This window comes from Mastacembelus armatus, chromosome 11 (genome assembly GCF_900324485.2).
Source record: "Mastacembelus armatus chromosome 11, fMasArm1.2, whole genome shotgun sequence".
Lineage (NCBI taxonomy): Eukaryota > Metazoa > Chordata > Actinopteri > Synbranchiformes > Mastacembelidae > Mastacembelus > Mastacembelus armatus.
In genome coordinates, this window is record NC_046643.1 from 15729370 (window position 1) to 15751743 (window position 22374).

At 39.8% G+C, this 22374-nt stretch overlaps 3 protein-coding genes and 1 non-coding gene across 4 annotated transcripts; 3 read left to right on the forward strand and 1 right to left on the reverse strand.

Annotated features, from left to right (window-relative positions):
* The first annotated feature begins 1098 nt into the window (after positions 1–1098).
* LOC113126385 (tetranectin-like) lies at positions 1099–3160 on the forward strand. The gene is made up of 3 exons (XM_026300371.1): positions 1099–1354; positions 1589–1687; positions 2016–3160. The coding sequence occupies exons 1-3, from the start codon at positions 1258–1260 to the stop codon at positions 2420–2422; spliced, it is 603 nt and encodes a 200-aa protein (XP_026156156.1). The 5' UTR covers positions 1099–1257; the 3' UTR covers positions 2423–3160.
* Positions 3161–4489: 1329 nt separating this feature from the next.
* cdcp1b (CUB domain containing protein 1b) lies at positions 4490–15422 on the reverse strand. The gene is made up of 13 exons (XM_026299545.1): positions 14945–15422; positions 12744–12968; positions 12085–12426; positions 11334–11549; positions 10811–11161; positions 9930–10145; positions 9360–9710; positions 8598–8957; positions 7961–8158; positions 6865–7218; positions 6095–6448; positions 5914–5995; positions 4490–5471 (listed from the first exon to the last, which is right to left on the reverse strand). The coding sequence occupies exons 1-13, from the start codon at positions 15006–15008 to the stop codon at positions 4976–4978; spliced, it is 3609 nt and encodes a 1202-aa protein (XP_026155330.1). The 5' UTR covers positions 15009–15422; the 3' UTR covers positions 4490–4975.
* Positions 15423–18131: 2709 nt separating this feature from the next.
* nrm (nurim) lies at positions 18132–21715 on the forward strand. Its single transcript, XM_026299483.1, has 4 exons — positions 18132–18340; positions 19122–19315; positions 19829–20005; positions 20357–21715. The coding sequence occupies exons 1-4, from the start codon at positions 18190–18192 to the stop codon at positions 20672–20674; spliced, it is 840 nt and encodes a 279-aa protein (XP_026155268.1). The 5' UTR covers positions 18132–18189; the 3' UTR covers positions 20675–21715.
* trnak-cuu (transfer RNA lysine (anticodon CUU)) lies at positions 18595–18667 on the forward strand. The gene has a single exon. It is a non-coding gene; the product is annotated as a tRNA-Lys (tRNA).
* Positions 21716–22374: the final 659 nt, after the last annotated feature.

A 22374-nucleotide genomic window follows, 5' to 3' on the forward strand; every position in this document is an offset into this window, starting at 1 on the left:
GTCTTTACTAAATGTGGGTAAATATTTCTATTTTGGTGATTTAATGTGCTGTAACACAATTCTGTAGATGTCAGTTCTGGGTTTGCCCAAAAACATTTTCACCCACAAAATGAGACTAATTATTGGACATTGATTGGCATTTGAATCATAATACTGCAGTTGGTGTGGAAGATATGTGATCCAGAGTTATTAAGGATCTACTTGGAGAAACAAATGATAATAAATATTGTCATTAACCATTCATCTGAAGATAGTTTTATCTGTTGATCATCTAATTGAGTTTGAATTATTACAACTTCAGTCTGCCTGCCAAACATTCTTACAGAGGTATACTTTTTTTATTGCTATTTAAGATTTCAGAATATAATACTCAATATCTTGGTGAGTTATCAAGTCAGAAGTCAGTGCTGAACTCTTACAAAAGAGTTGCACAGTAGTCCAGTCTCTGTGTCCTTTTGTCTTTGCCACGTGTCAGTTGAGGATTGTGTAAAATAGAAGTCTTACACAAAGTCCAGATGTGACTGTGGATTGTTTCCACTCTTCCCTCAGACTGTTGTAGGGTGTGTACACAGGTCCAAAACAAACCCCTATTTATGGCCAGTGCTCTCATTGGAGAATTGGAAATGAAACAATGCCTGCAGAAAATGATTTATAAACTGAAAAAAATGTTTTAATGTAGGTATAATTTGTCAAGTACCTACATGAGTATTTTTAAAGCTGTAAAAGAGATTACAGTTTGCAACTTCAGGGTCCAGCTGTTGCCAAAAACACCTGAAAATATTAAATATTTTTCCAAGTGAGGCCATACTTCCAAAAGACCAGTTGGACAACCTTTAGGAAAGAAAGACTTATTCCATGTGTTATAATTTAAGCAGTCTTTTGAGTCCGGAAATATAACCTTTATGCAACAGATGAGTCAGTGTTTATGTCTTTTCATACACTTTGATGAAAGCTGGTTATATTATAACAGCTATGTGCTGTCCCACCCTAGACTGTCTGCCAGTCTCCACCTGCTCTCCAGGCCTGGCTCTGGTTAGCTCTGGCCCAGCACATGTACTATCTGGAGCCAGATGAGACACACACACACACACACACCATCCTTTAAGGCTCCTGAGGTCAGACTGTTTTTCCTGCAAATGGCAGTTTTGGACTTCACTGCTTTTCCCTGTTCTGAGGGATGAGAGGGAGGAATGAGAAAGAGAGAGAGATAAATTGCAAGCATCCACGTTGGAGCAGCCTCATTCAGCAGATCTAACCATGGAGTTCAAAGGAGTGTGTGTGTTGCTGGGAGTACTACTACTGGTGAACTATTCGTTTCAGCAGACTACACCGAAGAAGAAGCCGGTGAAAAAAGGTATATAGAAAACATCAGCTCTATCACAACCAATAGAATGAATGGCAGATTATTTGGATATTGTGTTTTTATGATTGTTTTGTGATGCTGCTATCAAAATTTATTTTCTTGATTTTATTTGTATGATTTCCTCATCTTCTCCCTTATTCTTCAGTTCACTTTCACATTCAAATTCTTACTGAATTTCATACAGTTGAACTGAATATTGTTGTGTCCTGGTGATGTTGGCCTCAGATACAACCAAAGATGCTGCTATTGAGGACCTGCAAAAACAAATTGACAACATTGTCCAGGAGCTCAACCTAATGAAGGAACAACAGGCCCTGCAGACAGGTGAAACTGGGTTTTTACAAGGGGCCATAGTTTAAATGAGATAAAGCAGCAAAAAAGCATTTAACATTTAATTCTGTATCATAGACAGATAGCATACATGTGTACTCTTTGGAACTGCACATTTTAAGATGCACTGCACATGGCAAACACTTGTCTGACTTTCAACAACACATTGTGATTTCCAGCTGCTCCTACAAATCCAACAATCTTCAGACTAATAAAATGCCCCTTTTCTATCATGTTGTCATCACCACTAAGGATTTTGTTTTTATATCTTGTCTTCAGAAACCAAGTTCTACTTCTAACTAACCATTATTTCCCTTTTCAGTCTGTTTGAAAGGCATAAAGATCCATGAAAAGTGCTTCTTAGCTGACCCTGTGAGAAAACGCTATCACACTGCTAGTGAAGACTGTAACTCCCTGGGCGGTGTCCTTGGTACACCCATATCCAGCAATGAGAATGACCAGCTCACAGAATATGTCCGCCAGAGCATTGGCCCAGATGAGAAGGTCTGGCTGGGGATCAATGACATGATGAACGAGGGTACCTGGATGGACCAGACCGGCTTGAGCATCACATACAAAAACTGGGACACATCCAATTCCCGGTCTGCTCAGCCTGATGGGGGCCCGTCCCAGAACTGTGCCGTCCTGTCCGGGTCTGCCCGTGGGAAGTGGTTTGACGAGAACTGTCGTGATGAGAAGCCTTCTGTCTGCCAGTTCAACATTGTTTGATCACATTTATCTCATCAGACTCTGTGCATGATTATAGCTGATTTGTGTGCATCCTCTTGCTGCAATGCCACTTTGCCTGCTATTCTAAAAGGAGTTTTTAAGCCAGTGATTCTCAGCTGGTTTTACACTGCAAGCAGTCACATCTAGCAGTCAGTCAGTTGCAAGAAAAATTGATAAATGAAGTTAGTCGTGACAAAGTCATTTGATGATATGTCACTTGCAACATTCTTTGTGTCCACAATAAAACCAAAAACAATTCAAGAATAAGTGAGAGAGAGAGAGAGAGAGAGAGATTATCACCGCCAAAACATCAGTGACATCTACATAGATTTTGTACTTCTTTAAGAAAAATACAAAATTGGCATTTTTTTCAATCACACACATGAGTATACAAGTATTCCTGCAGTAAAAGGTGCGTGACAGTGCTGGCACCTTCCATAAATGTAAAAACTAGGTGTAACTTTCCACACATCCACACCTCCATTACAGCAGCCCATGACTCACTGGATGAGAACCACTGGTTTAAACTCAGGCGTCACTTCACCACTAACTGCTGTATTTGAAACACATGACTCACACAGAGCCAGAATAATGCAGGTAATATTAGATTCAAGGATTCTCTGGATTCTTTAATGACTATTCTTTGAAGAGACGATTAGTTTGCTAGCTTTGTAGTCTCCTATAATGTCTAGCCTGATGTAACCTGAAACTTCCCATCAATAAACTATGAAAACCTTTCGATTGTCATTTCTCAAAGTATAAACACTGAATAGTTTTCTTGCTGAATATGTTATGACTGATAACACCTATATCTGTGTTAAAAATGAAGGCATGCCCAGTTAGCTTAGCAGAGCAAAAAGACAGGAAACAATTAACTCTATTAGTCTACTGCTACAACACACATTATAACATGTGTTGTTATTTAGCATTATTTATTCAGGTCATTAAAATAACTCAAAGAAAAACCTAGCTGTATTTACATGCCACATACACTATGTTCAGTTCAAGGCACAGAAGAGTCACAACTTCTGAAACAGTTCAGCAGAAATTAAATTCTTCTTTTCAGTCTTGCAAAAAAATGTAAGAAATGTTTGTTATATAATTGATAATGCACAACAGTGTTTTTCAGGCAGAGGTACAGCAACAGTAGTACAGCAAACTGAAACAGTTCAATTTCCAGAGCTTCATTTTTGAAGGCCTATGTTAAAACTCTCTACTGTGCCTGCAAATTGAACCTAAATCAGTATCTAAATACAGGTATTTCATCTCTGCTTCACCCATTTTAAAGACTGGAGTACAACACATCAATATCAACAATAACCTATGTGGATCAACAGAAACAGTGCCTCCTGTTGTCACACTTTATGTTGGTCACAGAAGATGGTGAAACACTAGAACATCCATCCATTCATTTTCTATACCCGCTTATTCCTTAACCAGGGTCACAGGGATCTGCTGGAGCCTATCTCAGCTCTCTTTGGGTGGAAGGCAGGGGTACACCCTGGACAGGTCACCAGAACATGACTAACACAAAATGATAAACTATTGTTTTTATTCTAACAAATCATACTGATATAAGTGGTAGCTATCTTCTCATTTAGCACTCAACACAAAAACAGATAAGTTGCTGCCTAAAGTTAAAAAGCTCAGAACTGAAAGAATACAGCACAACATAGACTTAAACTGCGATGCTTGCTGGTACAAAAAAATGTGATAAAATTATGTAAACCTGGCTTCTGCATTCTTGTTTCCAGTAAGGCCGACTTCTTCACACTTCTCCAGTAAAAACCGGCTACTGCGGTACAGACTGAAGTCTTCCACACCCTTCTTCGCACTGTTTTTCATGGCTGGAGTTCCTGTGGTTGAAATTGCTTTCACCATCCAGAACGCAAAAAGTCAGTGTTTCAGCATAAGACAAAATAAAATCCTCTCACTGTCACTTAGCGTGTAATGGCAGTGTTCAAGAAGTAAACTGTTTAACCACCAAATCATTTTTTTCTGAAATTTATTGCAATAAAACAACAGAACAAATCTAAATTGTATTTACAGGTAAGAAAAAAAAAAAAGGGTCTTAAAAAAAAGACTGGAAATATAAAAACACGTCTAAAAACAAGAACCTGCTTCGGCAACTGAGGAACGAGAGCAGAGATTTAATAAAATTAATATCAAACATTAAAAGAGATAGCTCAACATTTTAGGAAATACTCTTTCTTGCTAAGAGTCAGATAAGAAGATCAATATCAGTCTCATGTTTGTGCTTTAACTATACAGACCTGAGAATGAAAATAAACTTCTCATGTAAGTCTCAGTAAGAGAGTGTAAAAGCTCCAAAAATTTGAACTATTCCTTTAAAGAAATCACAGCTTGTGCTGTTGAAGATTTAGAAATCACTGAGTTCTGCCAAAGGACACACCGCCATTATTCAGAAGTTAATCAAACTCAGGTTTCCTGAGTGTGACTGAGGTACAGAAGTTCATGAGTGCAGTCCAAATATGGCTGCTGTATTGAGGACTAAGTAACAGTGACCCATCGTGCAGCCACAGTTCTATCACACTACAAGGCCTCCTCAGTTATTGGCGGCTGTGGCGTCAGGTCAAGACTTGAGAGCCGAATCGTGTTTATGTCCCCAGTACTCTTAAATGTGTACAGTTCATTGTCCACCATCCTGCGGTCCTGGAAGCCAAGGCTGTCCTGCCGGTCGATGGGGGTACGTGGGCGGGACGGGATGAAAGTGTCAGAAGGGGCCAGGAACATGTTGTCCATCTCAGGATCTGGGTCCGGTTCTTTGATTACAGGGAACTGCCTATCTTTGGGGCCTGTAAAAGTTTGATAAGAGTCCGCCTGAATCCCTTTATAGTGGTCCGGCACGCCGTCAGTGAAGCTGGGGCCATCCAGGAGGTGGCTGTACACCAGCGTGTCGTCTATTGAAGTGTAGACGTGTGAATCATTGTCTGATCGTGTTTTGGTGAAGTGTCTGTCACTTGGGCGGAATATATCCCCTTTGCCAATGTAGATGGATGACTCCTTGTTCATCCTTTCCTTTTTCTTTCTGTTGTAAAAAATGAAGGAAGACCACAAACAAATTGAACAAAAGCTGTCAGTTAAAGACCAATCTGACAGAATACAGCCAAAACAACGTCAACTGGCATTGTCAAAAATGAGACTCATTATCCAAGGTGGGCAGCCTGCATAGTCGAAACATGCTCTGCCAGTAATTATCAGCCTTCTCCTTGGCAAAGCTTAATCTTGCTGTAATTCTTCATTTCATGCCATCCACAGAGACAGATTTCATACAGTGTCTGTACTGCCTGATCAGTCATTTAAAAATCTATTCCCACGGATGTATTTTGAATGTAGTACTAAACATAGGATCAAATATTGTTAAGATAACACTATTTTTAATGAAACATTTTGGAGATATTGCACAGGGACGCACTCAGTTGTGTTGGTTTTTGATTTAAATTATGTAAATTTATCTAAGGTATACTCACTTTCTGACGACGCATACTACAACCAGGATTATCACCAAAAGCAATATAGCTCCTACTATACCAAGGATGATGGCCAAGAGATCTATAAAGCAAAAAAAGACAACAGGGAAGAATTAAGTTCTTCAGTTTTTACAGTAAGAATTTGTTTGAGTATGAAAGGCCCAGAGAAGTGTTTGCTTACTGGTCGTCTTCTGCAGGACAATTTTGGTCAACACACTGAAGTGTCTCTCATGTGCTTCACAGTTAGACATGTTGAGATAGAAACTCCCTGGTACCACTAACTTGTCCACAATCCCCTCATCCTCCCTGCGGCTGAAGAGCTCCTCCTCGTATCCCAGCATCTTCACCATCATGCTGGTGTGCCCTTCAAGGCACTTGGGCTGACTGACGTTAAACTGTAGTTCTGCCTGGTACTGGCTTGGAAGGTTGACTATCCAGGACACAGTGGCAGAAGGCTGCATACCCTTAGGCCAGCTGGGGGTGGCCAGCAGAGCCGGTGATGACGTCAAAGGACTGACTTTGTAAATAATGGTCTCTGAAAAGGGAGGGAAATAGTGCTGAGTCTCTGTACTGTTTCCTCTGGGTGATCACAGATTTAAAACATGTCTCCAGCATTTGTGGTACAACAGTGCCACTGTGTGGACATCTCTACTGTCTTTATTAGTAGTTGTAAAATGATATATATATATATTTTCTATATTTATATAGTTCCTGTTATGTGTGATGCTGTGGTATCCTATTATGTGTTCAATTATACAGTGTATATTAAGAGAAATCCAGAACATGAAACATGATCATTGACAAATTACAACTACCAATAAATACAAAGAATCTAAACATCTATGTGCACCTGACTTCATTCTACATGTTTATCTTAACATATTGGACTATTCATAGGAACATTTCATGTTACGCTCTGGAACTGAAGCAACATATATATTTATATTTTACCTGGGATCTCCTGGCTGAAGCTGATATTGAGAAAAGGCCCACTGGTCTTGCTTAAGGTGTGAGCTGTAGCTGTGATGGAAACGTTGGCACGCATCTGAACTTTCTCAATGATTCCATTAAAGCAGAAATCTCCAACAGAAACCCCATCCTCTGCTACACTCACTGAGGCAGCCTGATTACACTCCTGGCCAGGAAGGGACTGATGGAGACCCCCCGTGGGTGACATCAAAGACACTGTGCTGTCCTGAGCTATGCCGAGGTACCAGGTGAAGCTGTCGAGGGGCATCGGTAGACAAGAATCCAATTTGGGCACAGTCAGTGAAGTTACGGAGCATGATCTCACATTTCGGCACCCTGTTATTAAAAAGCACAAAATGAAATTGAGTTACGGAGATCTACTTTCTAATTAAAAGTATTTTTAGACCTAAAGGAACAACACATTTTCTGAGAAATACTTCACAATTCAATTTCTTTCCGGGGGTTAAATGTAAAGATTGATACCACTCTCACGTCTCTACCCTAAATATGTAGCCACATGCAGGAGCCACTGAGCTTAGCTTAGCATAAAGACAGATAAACAGATAGCCCAGCTTTGTCTAACAGTAATTTACCAGCCAACACCTTTAAATCTCACTACTGTTAATTAACACATTATGTTTAACACTTCCAAAGTGTTCTATTTGAGTCTCTGTTGGTTGTTGGACAACGTACCAGGATTTTCCTTCAGGGACTAAATTATCTTATCTTATCTTAATGGTCATGACAAGACTACAGGACGTTACAGCTTCTGGCAAAAAAAGTCAGAGATATTAATGTGTTAATTAAAGGGCTGTAGAGGTGCTGGTAGGTGGATTTTGTCACCTTTGGGCAGAGTGAGCTAGTCTTTATCAACTAACTATTATATCTCCTAACTTTATGTTCTTATGCTCAAAAAGCTATAAACATATTTCCCAAAATATGAAACTATTCCTGAGATTTAAATAGATTTTATACATAGACTATAACATTGTCTTAACCATGAAACTGTGATAGATAGGCCTACTAACCTCAAACCACAAATCAATCATGAACATACAAAAAAAATACATCATCTTACTAATAACTTCACTGGCAGTCAGGCGCATGTCTTCATTTAGGCAGTCAAGGAAGGAGAGGATGGACTTTGTGCCTGCAGCCACGTTTATCTTCTCTACAACTTTGGAGTCAATGCTGATCTCACAAAGGGAATCAGATGCCACTTTTTCTATCTGCAGGGACAGTCCTGGCTGTTGGGTCAGATCCACTGTACACAGAACTGAGAAAGAAAGACAACATGAAAACACAAATGTAGCATCCATCCTGACTGGTGCTTTCATTTTCTCCTTGAGACTTTCAAAATAAAAACCACTGTTGTTTTGGTTCATTTTCTGTTATCTGTTAATCATGACTTAGTGAATGGACATTTGGACACATGTCACCTTAGTTTGTTTCTTCTATGAACTGACGGTCACAGTGCTAAGAATCTGACTTCCAAAAAAATAAATACCCAGAAAGTTGTTGAATATAGAACTTCCTCAGAACAAGCAGAGGTGTTATATAAAAGCACTACTTATTCACAGAACACAGTCCTGTCATTCAGGCAGCTCGATATCTAAAAAAGAATTACCTTTAAGACAAAAAAACAATCTGAAGTTTCAACAGAACTGCAATCAGCCAATCCACCATGACTCCCAGCTGTCAGATTTTCAGTGTACCTGGATGACCGCTCCTCATTACAGAGACTCTGTAGTTCAGGGTGAGTCCTGGAAGCGTTGTGTTGGTTTCACAATTCCTCAGGACCATTCTGAAGTTGCCCTGCTGATGCTCCGGCTGAGGATCTGTCAGAGACAGTGAGGTCACCTTCTTGTCCTCTTTCTGGTACTCCACGTCCACTTCCTTATTGAGGCACTCTGGAGCTGTGTGTTCACGGAAATGCACTGTATAGTTGTGCATGGGAGGGACTGTGAAGTCCCACTGCATCTGATGGTTATCAGGGAAACCACCGGGATATCTGGCAGTCAAAAAGTCTGTGTTCGATACCCCTCGTGGTAAGTTGACTTTCACTGTTGCCAGCACTGGACAGAAACAAGGGGAGAATATTGTGGTTAGAAATATGCAAAAATGCAAAGAGAACCATGTGTATGTCTGTAAGCAAAACAAAACTGTTACCTACCCTCCTTTTGCATACCCAAATTAAACTAGCTGTTGTACCTACATTTCAAGGGTTATATTGATGAGCTTGGTATCATTGGAAAGGAAACACTTTCTAGTATATTGTGACTTTATTCAAATTCGGCTGACGATTTTTGATAATACATCTGGAAACACAGTTTCTACAGGGCCTGGGCAGAGAATTAAATGCACTTTCAGTTTTGGGGTATTTGTTAAAAGAAGCTGTCTTGTTGCAGTGTGTTTGGTGTATGACGGGGTCTTCCCATCCAATGTGGGATTTAACACAGAAATAAGTAATAACTTACTGCTAGTCTCGGGGCCAACATTGAGTTTAAAGTCAACAGGTTTCAGCTCCCTCCCTGCAGGCACCAGCAGAGAAACACGTCCTTTGTAGATAGCCAGGATACTGGTCACAGGCCCTCCTTCGCAAAAATTACCAATTAGTGCTGGTCCAGTGCGCAGATAGGTAATAATCGAGTATGTGTGTTCATTTGGACAGGTGTCTTCTCTGCCAATCTGTCGCATTCCAATTTCTGGGAAGTCTAGTTGGAAGGCCCGATTGGATAAAACCTTCAGGTCCCAAGTGAAGGTCCGGTTGAAGTCTGGGAACAGTGAGGACTGAACTATGTTACCAGAACAGGAGGTCCCTGTGCAGTCTGGAGTTTATAGAGACAGAAGAACATTTTAAAGATTGGAATTTAGTTAAACAAGTTCAACACTTCTCAAAAGACTCAAAATGAATTATATCATTTCTTGTATTGTATATATAGTAAGTTTATTGTCATGGTCCCATAAAGGAAAACAAATTGTAAAGAAAACATGTCAGAATCCTGAGGAAAACTATTTCAGACGTCAAATTGTTTCCATATTCATACCTATTATTCTGTTGATCTCCACACTGAAAATATCCTGAGGTTCAGGACAGGTAAACTCAACGAAGGTGTTACTTGGATCCCTAATTTGTAGAATTTTTGGTTTGCATATCTGTTTGGGTGCCTTATGCATACACACACTGCAGTCCGGCTCACTGGTCAACCTGCTGATGGTAACAATGGTGTTGGGGTCAGGGGTCACATTCATTGTTCTGCTACCTAAAATGAAAGTGGTAGAAAAGAAAAACTATCAGAAAAAAAACCCCAGATTTCTTATTATTGTGGAAACACTTTTTAAATTTCTATTAAAGAAATTAGAAAAATGAACAATCAGATAACCTCTTTGTGTTTTTGTATTTTAGGTATTTCAGCTGAAAGGTCTGCTCACAAGAGAAAGCAGAGACTTACACTGGAAACTTACACTGTTTAAGGTTTAGACAATAAAGGCTAGATAGGCAAGTTTGCTTTGTGTATTGTCTGAACACACTATGGAACAACACCTCCTTTTAAGTAAGATCATTACAGTGGCCTCTCAAATAAAATGTATAAATCAACTCTATTATATTATGTCAAAATGTTAAACATTATAGAAATAGTGGCAGATGATGGATGGATTGTGAGCATGTTAAAGTTTGCATTTAACTTGTTTCTATAAGCGGGGCCTCACAGAACCACTGGCATGACTGAAGATTATATTACAGTCATTTGGAAACAGGTGTAATTAAAGGTAATACGAAACATCTGTGTGTCGTTTTGAAGTATGTAGTATCAGTTTTTAGATGGTGCAAAAAATGCCCTGAAGGATTTTTTTCCTGTAAAACAAAACAGCCATGAGTCTCTCTCTCTCTCTATGGTTTGAACATAATGAGGGAACAGGAACTTGCCTCTTGGTGTTGCTTTGACACTAAATACTGACTGGTCCAGGTCTCCTCCTTTGGGCACTTCAACAGTGACAGTTGTGGCTCCAAGCAGATCCAGATGTGACACTGTCCCGCCCTTGCAGTAGTAGTTAGTTTTGATGTTTCCATCACTTTTAGTTATACTCACTGAGTACTGATAGCCATCTTGGCAGTTTGCTGCTCCAGAAATCTCCTTCAGTCCATTACCAGGAAAGTCTAAACTTAATACTGTTCTCTCTGGGACACTAATGTCCCATGTGATGGATCTTTTGAAGTCTTTGAAGAGGTTAGGATCTGCTTCTCCTGCTGAAGGGGTGCAGGAGCTTGTGGTGCACTCTGAGGGATGACAGCGATAAATGTTTGACTCGTATACAGTGTTTTATCCTTTTTTGAGTACCAAAGAAAGACTATTGATAAGCAATAAATGCATAGTTAATCCAAAATTACCAATAGCAAATTTTCCTAGTAAGTGAATTAAATTTTGTCATGTAGCCTTCATATATGTCACCTATTTTCTTTGTCATCTTCACTCTGTAGATGTCCTGAGGTTTTGGGCAGCTGAACTCCAGTGAGAGGTTTTCAGCAGTGGTCAGTGTCGTTTCTGTTGGGCTACAGGTAGAAGTGGAGCCGTCAAGCGAGCACAAGTTACACTCTGGTTCCACAGGATCCCGAGTAATGACTACAGTCGTCCTGGAATCAATGGTCACAACCATGGACAGGCCCTCTGAAAGGGGTAAAAAGTGAGTGATTTAATGAAACAGGTTGCAACATTCAAACTTAAAGAAAAAGTTCAAATACCCTTCACATTACTTTCATGTCAAAGAGTTGGATGAAAAGATTGCACACCAAATATGAAACTACACCAGCAGCAGAATTCAGAAATGTAATTTATAATCTTTACCTCATTAGTTTGCAGCATTATTTAACGCCATTAATCAAGCGTCAGTTCAGATAAGTCAGCCATATTTTCTTCTACTTGTACAAAACAAGTAATACATTAGAAAGCTAATGTTTGTTTTGTCACTTGGTTCAGTCAGCTGTAACAGTCAGACTTTGCAGCTGTGACTGTAAATATTCAGTTACCTATCTATAAGAAAAACTAGCTGATGTGGTGCAACCTGTTTTAATTTAGTTATGTATAAATACATTAATAAAATAACTCTCAGCAAAAGCTAAAAGAGTGTGTTCCACCTCAAACTAAAAGTTTAACTATGAGCTTTCTTATGTAAGATGGGTTTGTTTTAGTTATTTCTTCTTACTTATTGGTCCAGCTGAGGCCTGAAACATCACAGATTCCACCTGAGCCTTTGGTTTAACTTGCAGAGACACAGTAGCTTGATTGGGCAGGTCTAAACGAGTCACAGAACCACCTCGGCAGTACTGAGTCCGGCCCTTGCTGTTTGTTGTGGATGTGGCCACCAAATACTGATATCCATCAGCGCATGGTCGTGAGGTCTCCTTTAGACCCTCCCCAAGGATGTCCAGGCTCACAACTGTCTTCTCAGGAGCCTTCAGTTCCCAAATGAAGGTTCTGGTGAACTCTGTGAGGGTGGAGGGTTGAGTTGCTAATGTTGCAGGACTGCAAGAATCCTTAGTGCACTCTGCATAACAATTAAAAACAGGAAAAAATACACAGATTAGTATTAGCCTAACCATCATTTGTTGCAGATATCTTCAAAAGTAAAAGCCCATGAATCCAACGCATCAAGACTAGTTTTAAGTTTGACAAATCTCTGCAGCATTTAACTGAACATCAAAGCTGGTGCTGTCAGATAACCAGTCCAGCTGTGTGAGGCATCATAAGAGTTTTGTGAGTTATTTAAAAAGATTATGCCTGAAACTGAATTGCATGTCACACCAAACCTTAGAGCAGTTTGACGCATGTAATTGTGAGTAACATGTTCATCTCAGAACTCACCAACAGTCCGAGTTATTGTGACAGTGTAAGATTGCTCAAGCAGCTGGGAGCATTTGAACAGCAGACTGAGCTCATTTTCAGGTTGCACAGAAACAGAGGAGTGGCAGGACGTCTGTGTGTCATTCACCCCACTGACAATACACACAGCACACTGATCTACCGGCAGCTCAGTGGACACCATCACATTCGAGCCTTTGTCTGGTCGGACCACCGTCTGTAGGCATTCTGAGGAAACAGATAAAGGACTTAAGGATATTGCATACTGAGACCAGTAATCTGACAGATTCTGATTTGGTTTTTAGAAGAAATTACAAAATGCACAGTGAGAAAAAGGACCATTATTGCCAGAGTTGTCCTGTCTGAGCTGCACATCAGCTGTTTGAAAACATGCTTAGACAGCTTCTCATTTTTGGACCTGACAAACACCCACACTTAGAAACAACAACACTCGCCCTCATAGAACTATGGTTCACAGTACAGGTATGGTGGGTTTAAAACTGAAATACTTAAATAATTACTAAGTTGATCAACAAACAATTAAACCACAACTAATTTGGAAATACTTTGAATGATTTAATGTTCATGAAGTACTTTTGGCTACATGAGTTGCATGACTTTGAAGACGATGGTTTGTCGGTGGGTTGACCACTTTTGTCCAGAGTGAAATTTCTCAGTATCTGATGAATCACAGGGGAATTTTGCACAGATGTGAAGTGATGTTTGTTCACTGAGCAGAAAGATGTCCAGCTGAGCAGAAAAGATGTCCAGCTGTTTTAAGGTATCAGTTCAATACATGAGCAAAATATAGGTCACAATACCAAACACACACACAACAGCCAGGCGGCTTGTTGTTGACACAGCACACACACACACTGGTTCCAGGCACACCTATTATCATATTCTGTGGTGTCAGACCAAAGCAAATTAACTGACTTATCACTGTGAGGTATTTGGGCAACGAGTAACGAGAGAAACCTCTGGTGAACCAGTTTTAAAATACTTCTACATGATATCATACAGCTCTCTCCTTTTCACAACCTCTCTACAACTGTCAACTTACAACTTCACCATCTCCTGGTAGTTTCATACATCAGTGGCTGTGAAGCTACAGTACATTGCAGATTTGGATTCATACGTTTCAATGAAATGCAACTTCAATGAAACATCTTTTCCATTTGAATACTGAGAAAATAAAGCCAGACTAACAAATCAGCTGATGACAACTTAGTGTATGTAGTTGAAAAAGAGAAACGCTGCAGAACAAAAATGTGAAACTAGAGGTTTTTTCTTATTTAGACATGGTCTCTATTATATAACATTTGACATGTTGATTTTTCAACTGTACAATGTGCAGCCAATTTTAATCATGGTCACAATTTAAAAAATAAAAGTCCTCTAATGGATCAATAACAGGATCCTGTGTCTTCATGATCAATCAATATATTATTTCATTTCATTGCTACTGGAAGAGTACTGGGTTACAACTCACATTCCAAATGATAAATGTTTTGATGCAGGCATGAATAAAACACTAACACTTAGATTATTGTTATACATGAGCTACTGGGCTTTTTGTGGCAGTAAACAATGGATGTGCAGAGATGACACAGATAACCAAATGTCGCATTAAATGACATGTAAGATGATTTTATCATCATTTCCACAAACACTATAAAAGAAATACACCTGCCACAAAAATTAATTAAGTCAGCAGGGAAGAAAGCACCAGAGTTAAAACCTAGCAGGACATGATAGTTCAGCAGCAGATTGCTGGTCAATCATTAATGAAGCTATGATGAATTCATGCCTCCAGGAAGCTCCATAAACGCCTCATAAACCTTTTGAAAATGGAGGTCGAGAAGTCAGGGCTGAGAGTTTTTCCTCTCAGACTGAATCTGCGCCTTTCATCTCTACTGTCCAGTCAATCAACCACAGCTGATCGTCCCTTCATGTCATTTATCTTCTGTTTTCTGACGTGGAACTTTAAACACAACACAGCTGAGTCAGACTGCTGCTGGCCTGCATCTATGCATCGCCTGATCACATTTTATCACAACAAACAACATACATTTAATTCACATTTGTATGTTTGACCCACTGGATCCATGAAGCCACAGGGCATTTGATGAGGCTTTTAGCACGAACAATAAATGTGTGTACCGTTCCTCGCTGAGAGGAAATATTAACCTGTGTTTTCTCACCTGATGAGTCGAAGAGAGTCAAAAACAAAAGCCCACAGAGCGCGCAGGTCGCACAGAGCCTCATATCCACTAATACCAAATAGCGTCCCTGCTTTAAAAATGTCAAAAAGTTGAAAAAGAAAAGTGAAAAAATGTGCTCTTTTATCCCTCAAATGCGCAGCTGCATTTTCATTGACATTACAACAACAGCGACGCCGTTGACAGCACTTCCTGTTCCACAGTACCTGTGCGCAACAGCGGAGCGCAGGGCGTGGACCGCAGGTAGCCGTTACCTGTCCAAACTTGACGAGTCCTACCGTTGTACCCCTGAGTCGAAACACCGCAGAACTAACACACGCGGTACAAAACACGAGTCCTTATGTGACTCCCCTCGCCGTGTGGCACAATGGGTGCCCTATTTATAAAGCTCCAGGCGTGCCAAGGATTGTTGGCATCGTACTGTGTGTCCCCCAAAAACAGGCGGAGGAAGGGTGTGGAAACAGAGCTCAAAGTAGAAATGTGTTAGTATTACGTGCCACCCAAAAAAAACCCTGAAGTGGCAAATTCATTTGCATTTAAAATATCAGTCTGTGTTTGCTCTGCTGATTTCTTTCCACGGTGGTGATGAAAATGAGTTTAACTGTGTATGGTTGACGGCTAACAGCAGGTCTATACTCTGAATTATACTCCCATGCTGCACAGGCTTCCTCCTGCCTCCACATGCCTCCTGACTCACACATTCCTGCACAGAAACATACCTGAGGGCAAAACCATTTACTAACAAACATTTGTGTTACATTTTCAGCTGAATTAGTTAATTTTAATCCAGAGTATCTAAACTCTAAGCCTCAATTTTAAGCCCAAATTTCATCTGAATCGTTTTCTCACCACAACATAATCATCAGAATTAAACAACAGCAATGAAAGAGTCATAAAAAAGGTCTTGTTTCTTATATTTTTTTCTACTTTTCTGTGAGAAAACTTTGATCCCCAAAACACCAGTGAAATCCAACACAAGCCACACTGAGAGTAGTTTGTTGAACCAGTCTAACAGCATGTGGAGTGGGCGGTGTGGTGAATTTACACAGCTTCAGTGTGTCTTAACAAGGGCGCTCAGTGAAGAATTAGCAGCTGTCAGGCCCCTGACCTCCCCTCCTGTGTTACTGCTGAGCCACAACAGACAAACATGTGCTGAGTTTTCAGGTTTTCCTACCAACGAACAAAGTTTTGTAGCTAATGTTTCCTTTAAGAAAGTTCATAGAGTTTTTCTTTAACAGATAAAGCACTTTGAACTCTGATCTAATCTATCCTATACCCATTTTGGAAATATTGTATGACATGGCGGTGACTGAGAAGACTGGACTGGAAAGTTTAAAGATTGTGAAAACCTTAGTCATTAAAAATACCCAGACAAATTCTTTAAACTTTTGTCATCATCTTTGGTGTCATCCTGCTCTTCTCCTTGTTCTTACGTGTCAAATTTTAAATACAAACACACTGAGCTGTGCAGTTGCATCAGCCCTGCTCACTTGCATGCAGGTTGACACAAATACCAACATTTGTTTCTGACTGTTATTTGGGCGGGTCTGATTCTAGGTCAGCAGTCAGAAAAAGAAAGGCCTAAATAGTCCACATGAGGGCAGTAACACAAACTGTACAAAGGGTATTGTGATATATTGCACACATGCTTTTTATCAGTTCAGTGTGAAGACAGTTCAGGCAATTTTTTGACTGCGATAAGGTGCAGTCAATAAAGTTTCTGCATTTAAAATCTTAGTTAAGTACAGACATATGATCACCAAAAATGTATTTAACCTTACACCCAGGGCTTAAGATAATAGCAGCTATTTTAATGAGTAATGATTTATGTGGATGATACACCACCAGTATCTTAATACTCTATGCAAAATGTGTCCTCATCTCTCCTGCAGGAAACATGGGGCCTGAATGCAACACTGTGTACAAGAGGGCTTGTTTCACATCATCAGGTATGGTATGGTATCATCAGGTATCTGGCTCGTGGAAAGTCCTACTATCGATCCTGCTTTCGTTGTTTTGTCTGCAGACAGAGCCTGGAGGGTCGGCCTTTCATAGTAGACTGAGACAGCGGGGTTTTCTGTGACAGCGACTAACACAAGTGAGTTTCATACTCGTTCAGTGCTAACACAATAAGCCAAGCCCTTTCAGTCACACTCCAGAGAGAAATTAAACCAAACCCTGTCAGACAGGCTATTCATGAGGCCAGTCACACCCATAGTGACTGAATTTTTCACTTTCTGTGAGTGTTTGTTGACACTACATAGTTTTAGGGTCAAGGCTTCTCAGTGTGCTGCCTGCAGAATGCTAAAACCGCCAACTGTGACAAGCTGCAACTAAATTTACATAAAGTTATGGCTTTCTGAGAAATCTTCGTAACCCTCTATGTGTTGTTTCAGGGGTCTACTATATAAGTGTGCTGAATTTAATTTGAGGTCAGATGCAGATTAACTTTCTCTGTTTTTCTGTTTGTTTTTCTTTGGAAATATAAAGCATGCATGTACAATTTCTTGTCTTCAATAATGTAACCACAAAAGGCCCATATGAGTGTTTCTTTATCCTTAGTTGTGTGGCATATAATGATAATGATTAATGTCAGATTAAGTAGGATGATGGTGTTATGTCTTTGTAAACAGAAATCCTTTTACAAAGGCTCTCAGGTGGATCTCAGTCTTAAAGGTGATTGAATTATGTGAATGAAAAGTCTTCTATCTGTGAATAAGACCTGTCAGTGGAATAATATCTGGTTTGGTCATAATGACTTGCACTTCTCAAAGGTTATTTCTTTCTCTCATGAATTTATGACTTATGATCCATAAATCAATCATTGTCTGTGATAGAATATCACCTTGGCCCAGTTTTTTTGCATATTATAACTTTTAAAATTTGAATCAACTTAATAAAACTTAAGTTTACAATAAATAACCCAAGTATAAACTAAAAGAATGTGACTTTATTAGAACTAGATTTGACAGGGTATCTCTCTTTAGGACAGGGTCATAATATGAAGCCCATTTAATCCAGAAAAAAAGTTAATCATAATAAAAATACATTTATGATGAAAAATCTGACTTGCAAAAAGATAATTAAAAACTGCGAGATAAAAAGTGAAATTGATCCGTCACTGTAAGCTGCAGCGCCCCCTGTCGTCCATAATCAGAACAAGCACAAACCCCCTCCCGGAAGAAACTTCAGTCGAAGTTGCCAAATGTAGATAAACGCTGATTGAAATGGCGTCCGTCACGGTTCGTGACTGGGCTCTCGGCATCGTGTCTCTGTTAAACTTTGCCTTTGTTTTCATAACCGGTGCGGACTTTATTCGGTTTATATCATTTCGAGCCATTTACCATAACATCACCGGAGAGACGACGCTGTGCCACGGTAAGCTTCCGCAACCGACCCGGAGATATTGAAGTTAGTTAGCTGACATGGCTCACAAGGCTTGAATCGCTGCAACGCCTCAGGGTATTTATTACCATGAATTAAATCTGTCATTACAGACAAACGTCATTAAAAGGTAACAGATGAGATAAGTTCCATTAATGTGCTAAATACACGTCAGCCTTATGTAAAACAAGTGACCAATCTACCCAGCTCCTACTTGATATGGTCGCGGATGTAACGGTACATCCATCGCCCGGCTAGCTCAGTCGGTAGAGCATGAGACTCTTAATCTCAGGGTCGTGGGTTCGAGCCCCACGTTGGGCGGTAGCTTTTTCCTTTCTTCTTATATGAATGAAATGCTGTCCAGAGTTTTATAGGACTATGTTGTTTTTACAGGCGCAAAACATGACTCAGATGTGGCAGACTACTGTATATGCTGTTTTATTAGTAGATGATTTATGATCATTATGTTATTAGCTGTTATTAGATATTTAAGGTAATATTTATTGTGATTTATAAAAGGGAAAACCTGAGCTTTCAGCAGGGGACAAGTATTTTTGTTTAATGAACAACTTTGTATTAGTCAGTTTTCCTATCTATTTGTTTACCGTTTCCAAAATCTGAACCATAAACCCAACTAGTAGGTGTATGTGTTGAAGCTATAGAGTTGCTGACATGACAAAAAAATGACTGACAATTTTTTAATGCTCAAATAAACATAATTAATAACAAAATTCCTTTTCCTTCTTTTGTTCATATCATTTGCAACACACCTAAGACTCCGTACCATGGTCAGTGGCGCTGCAGGACAGCTCTGTCCTCAGGTCTCTTGCTGTGGATCTGGGGCTTCTGGTTCTCTTCGCCACACAGCACAGTCTACTCGCCTGGTCACCCATTAAACACGCCCTCCAGTCAGTGCTGGGGGTCCTAAACAGGACAGCATACTGCTTCACTACTGCACTGGCTCTCCAGGTACAAAGGCACAAACTCTCAAGATATTTAAAATGCTGCTTTTATTACTGTAGCAAATAATAATATATAATAAAATGCATAGATAGTTAATATACTGCATTTTGAACATCTTTTCATTTCATGTACCTATAAAGACAAGGGAGATTCATCAACATTTCTCTATATGTGCTAGTTTTAGCTTTTCAACTCCACTTTTGTGAGATGTTCAGAAACCAGTGAGGTAATATGTAAACATTTTACACTAGAGACAACCAGACACATAAAGACAGCAATAACAATAAATCCATAAAGCCAATCCATACTGGGAAACCAACTGACAATAAGACATAAATAAAGTCATAAACAAAAGATTCTGTTACAAATTAGTAAAGTGGTGGTTTCACACACCTAACACAAAAGCCAAGCTGCACAGAGTTGAGAGACAGCTATAGAAGCTCATACCACATGGTTAGTGTTAGTGTTAATAAACACATAGCAAGCCGTGCATCACCATCTTCTTTCCAACTATTTTAGGTCCTGATACGTTACTGGCAGCCTGTGACTGGTGCCCCTTGTTTGTGGTCGGTGCGTCATGCACCCTGGAGTATCTGGTTCCCTCTGCTCTGCTTCTCTCTGCACTTCCTCTGCTGGGCAATCATCTGCAGCATATTCATGATCTTTGATTATCCAGAACTGATGGGCATCAAGCAGGTAAGTGGACTCAACCTCAACAATGATTCGCTGTGGCGACCCCTGAAGGGAGCAGCCGAAAGGAAATGAAGAAGAAGATTTAAAGTTTATACAAACCAGGGAAGAAGGACGCTGCAATTACATTATAGGCCACCAGGTGCCCCATTAACCTGAGGTTAGAAATGACAGGGGCGTAGCCTGCTCCTTTAAGGGTTTAATATTTTTAGGTATTTTAAATCATTCTGGTGTTTGTATCATTCTTGGTCAGACAAAAACATTGTGATGTGTCACTTTGAACTCCCCGTTTTCAAAGTTTTTGACAAACCAATCAGTTACACTGATTTTGAAAAATGTCCGCCGCCTCTCTTTCAGGTGTATTACCAGTGTCTCGGTTTAGGGGACCCCCTCTCTTACAAGTCACCCCGTGCCCAGCGCCTCCTGTCTCACCTCCGCCACCCGGTGTGCCTGGAGCTTGTTGTCGTGCTGTGGCTGCTGCCGGCCTTGTCCCTGGATAGGCTCCTGTTGGCTGGGACCTTGTCGACCTACCTGGCCCTGGCACACTCCCTGGACAAACAGGATTTAGACTACCTCTGTGTCAAGCTTAACAACAAGATGCAGCTCTTTGCTGAGCCGCAGCAGGCCACTGTTGACACTACAGAGATGGACAACCTCAACCAAAAGGAGAAGTAAAGTTCCTCTTGCTTCTGGGATGTGAAGCTGACTGATGCCTTCATATTTACCAGAAATATTGTTTAAGCACTGACCTCAAGAGAGTCTCTGTGATCCGCTGTGAGCCTTATAACCACTGATTAAGAACAAACAAACCTCCTCAGGTCATTTCTGCCATTGGATTTAAACTGAATTCTTTGAAACCTAACACTGTATTTTTCTAATTTCAGAATGGCAGTTTTCAAAATTTTATGAAAGCAAATAGAAATCTCATACACGTTTTGCATCATTTGGTGTTTGACACTTTTAATTACTTGGTCTTGTGACCTCTTCTGCAAGGGTTTAACTGTATAACTTGATGAACCAACTGTTATTTGCAGTGGATGATAAACTGTACACTAATACAATATACATCTGCAATGACATAATATCAGCAGATGTATCGGCCTGGCTGTTTTATCAGTCTAGCTCTAGTTTGAAATGAACTCCTCCAAATATTCATCTAGTTTTATTACACTGAACATAGTTTGTTTTTATCATACAGTATATTTTTATAGGCCGTTACATGCTCTGTGCCAAGCACATGCACACTGTATTTCTCTGTACACTAATATCAATTTAAACTTGTCTTTGGTCAGCAATGTTTAACTGACATTTCACACTGGCAGAAACACAAAATGCAGCTTTATTTTTCACAGTTAGCAGCTATAATACAAAACAAGCCTCCTCATTTCAGAGATTATGAATGTAGGTATTTATTTTACTATTATTTTACTTACTTGTTCATATTGTGGGTGCACCTGCAGTGATATCAGGCTGAATACAAGCTGTTTGATATTAAACAAAATGGATTTGTTTGGTATTTCAAGCCTTCCTCAATTCATCTGGCATGATAATCCAAATAACTCATGTTAAAATCTAACAAGCAACTAATATTTTTCTAAATCAGTCCTACGTTGAAAGTACAATGATCTTTGATTTGATATGTCTGTTTTTATCCTGTAAAGACAATATTATCTCTCAGTATTTTCAAGGCCATATTAAATAAATATACCCTGTAGAGTTTGGCTCTGATGTGTGATAATTTTTCTTTCTTTTTATCTAGTTCTACTTATCAGGTCTGTCACTCACATCACTTTGGGGAGCTGCTTCTGGTTTATTTTCATATTTTTATATTACAATTATTTTCCTTTCTCTAACTGTCAGTGGTTAACAGTATTAAATAGACCAAAATTACAGATGATACATGTGATAGCAAGTTGGAGGTCCTGATGATATGTAAAGATAATAATTGCATGTATTCCTTCAGTTGTCAGTTTATTGGGCACACTTAAGTAGAACTGATGCGGTCTAATCCACCAGTCCTGCAGTAATCCTCCTTTGTGCTAAAACTGTTTAAAAAACCTGTTGATTCAGTTGTTTGGTCATTTTTGAAGCTTTAGTTTCTGATGCTCTTAAAACCTCCATCATATAGAGACGTGTTTCTGTAATTCAGTCCACCCTCACCAATATAGGTGCGGTGAGCAAAATAATAGGAGCTAAAATGCAAAATAGCAGGACTGAAAATAGTCGCTTTTAAAACATGCAATCTGAGGGAGGTGGGTCATGGCTGGTCAGCCTCGGGTAAACTCCATTTGACACTACAACCCGTTTTACGACCGCACCACCTTCCACCTCCGCCTCTTTTCAAATTAGACCTGCAGGACAGAGGGATGAGACGG

What these genes read in the sequence shown, in the direction of transcription:
- cdcp1b (XM_026299545.1), bottom strand. Translation starts at nt 15,008, where the DNA reads ATGAGGCTCTGTGCGACCTGCGCGCTCTGTGGGCTTTTGTTTTTGACT. An exon ending in CACAATAACTCGGACTGTTG is followed by an intron (nt 12,427 to 12,743) that starts GTGAGTTCTGAG and finishes ATTGTTATGCAG; the next exon opens with AGTGCACTAAGGATTCTTGC. An exon ending in GGAGATCAACAGAATAATAG is followed by an intron (nt 9,711 to 9,929) that starts GTATGAATATGG and finishes TATAAACTCCAG; the next exon opens with ACTGCACAGGGACCTCCTGT.
- nrm (XM_026299483.1), top strand. Translation starts at nt 18,190, where the DNA reads ATGGCGTCCGTCACGGTTCGTGACTGGGCTCTCGGCATCGTGTCTCTG. An exon ending in AGAGACGACGCTGTGCCACG is followed by an intron (nt 18,341 to 19,121) that starts GTAAGCTTCCGC and finishes AACACACCTAAG; the next exon opens with ACTCCGTACCATGGTCAGTG. An exon ending in CTACTGCACTGGCTCTCCAG is followed by an intron (nt 19,316 to 19,828) that starts GTACAAAGGCAC and finishes CAACTATTTTAG; the next exon opens with GTCCTGATACGTTACTGGCA.
- LOC113126385 (XM_026300371.1), top strand. Translation starts at nt 1,258, where the DNA reads ATGGAGTTCAAAGGAGTGTGTGTGTTGCTGGGAGTACTACTACTGGTG. An exon ending in GAAGAAGCCGGTGAAAAAAG is followed by an intron (nt 1,355 to 1,588) that starts GTATATAGAAAA and finishes TGTTGGCCTCAG; the next exon opens with ATACAACCAAAGATGCTGCT. An exon ending in ACAACAGGCCCTGCAGACAG is followed by an intron (nt 1,688 to 2,015) that starts GTGAAACTGGGT and finishes TTCCCTTTTCAG; the next exon opens with TCTGTTTGAAAGGCATAAAG.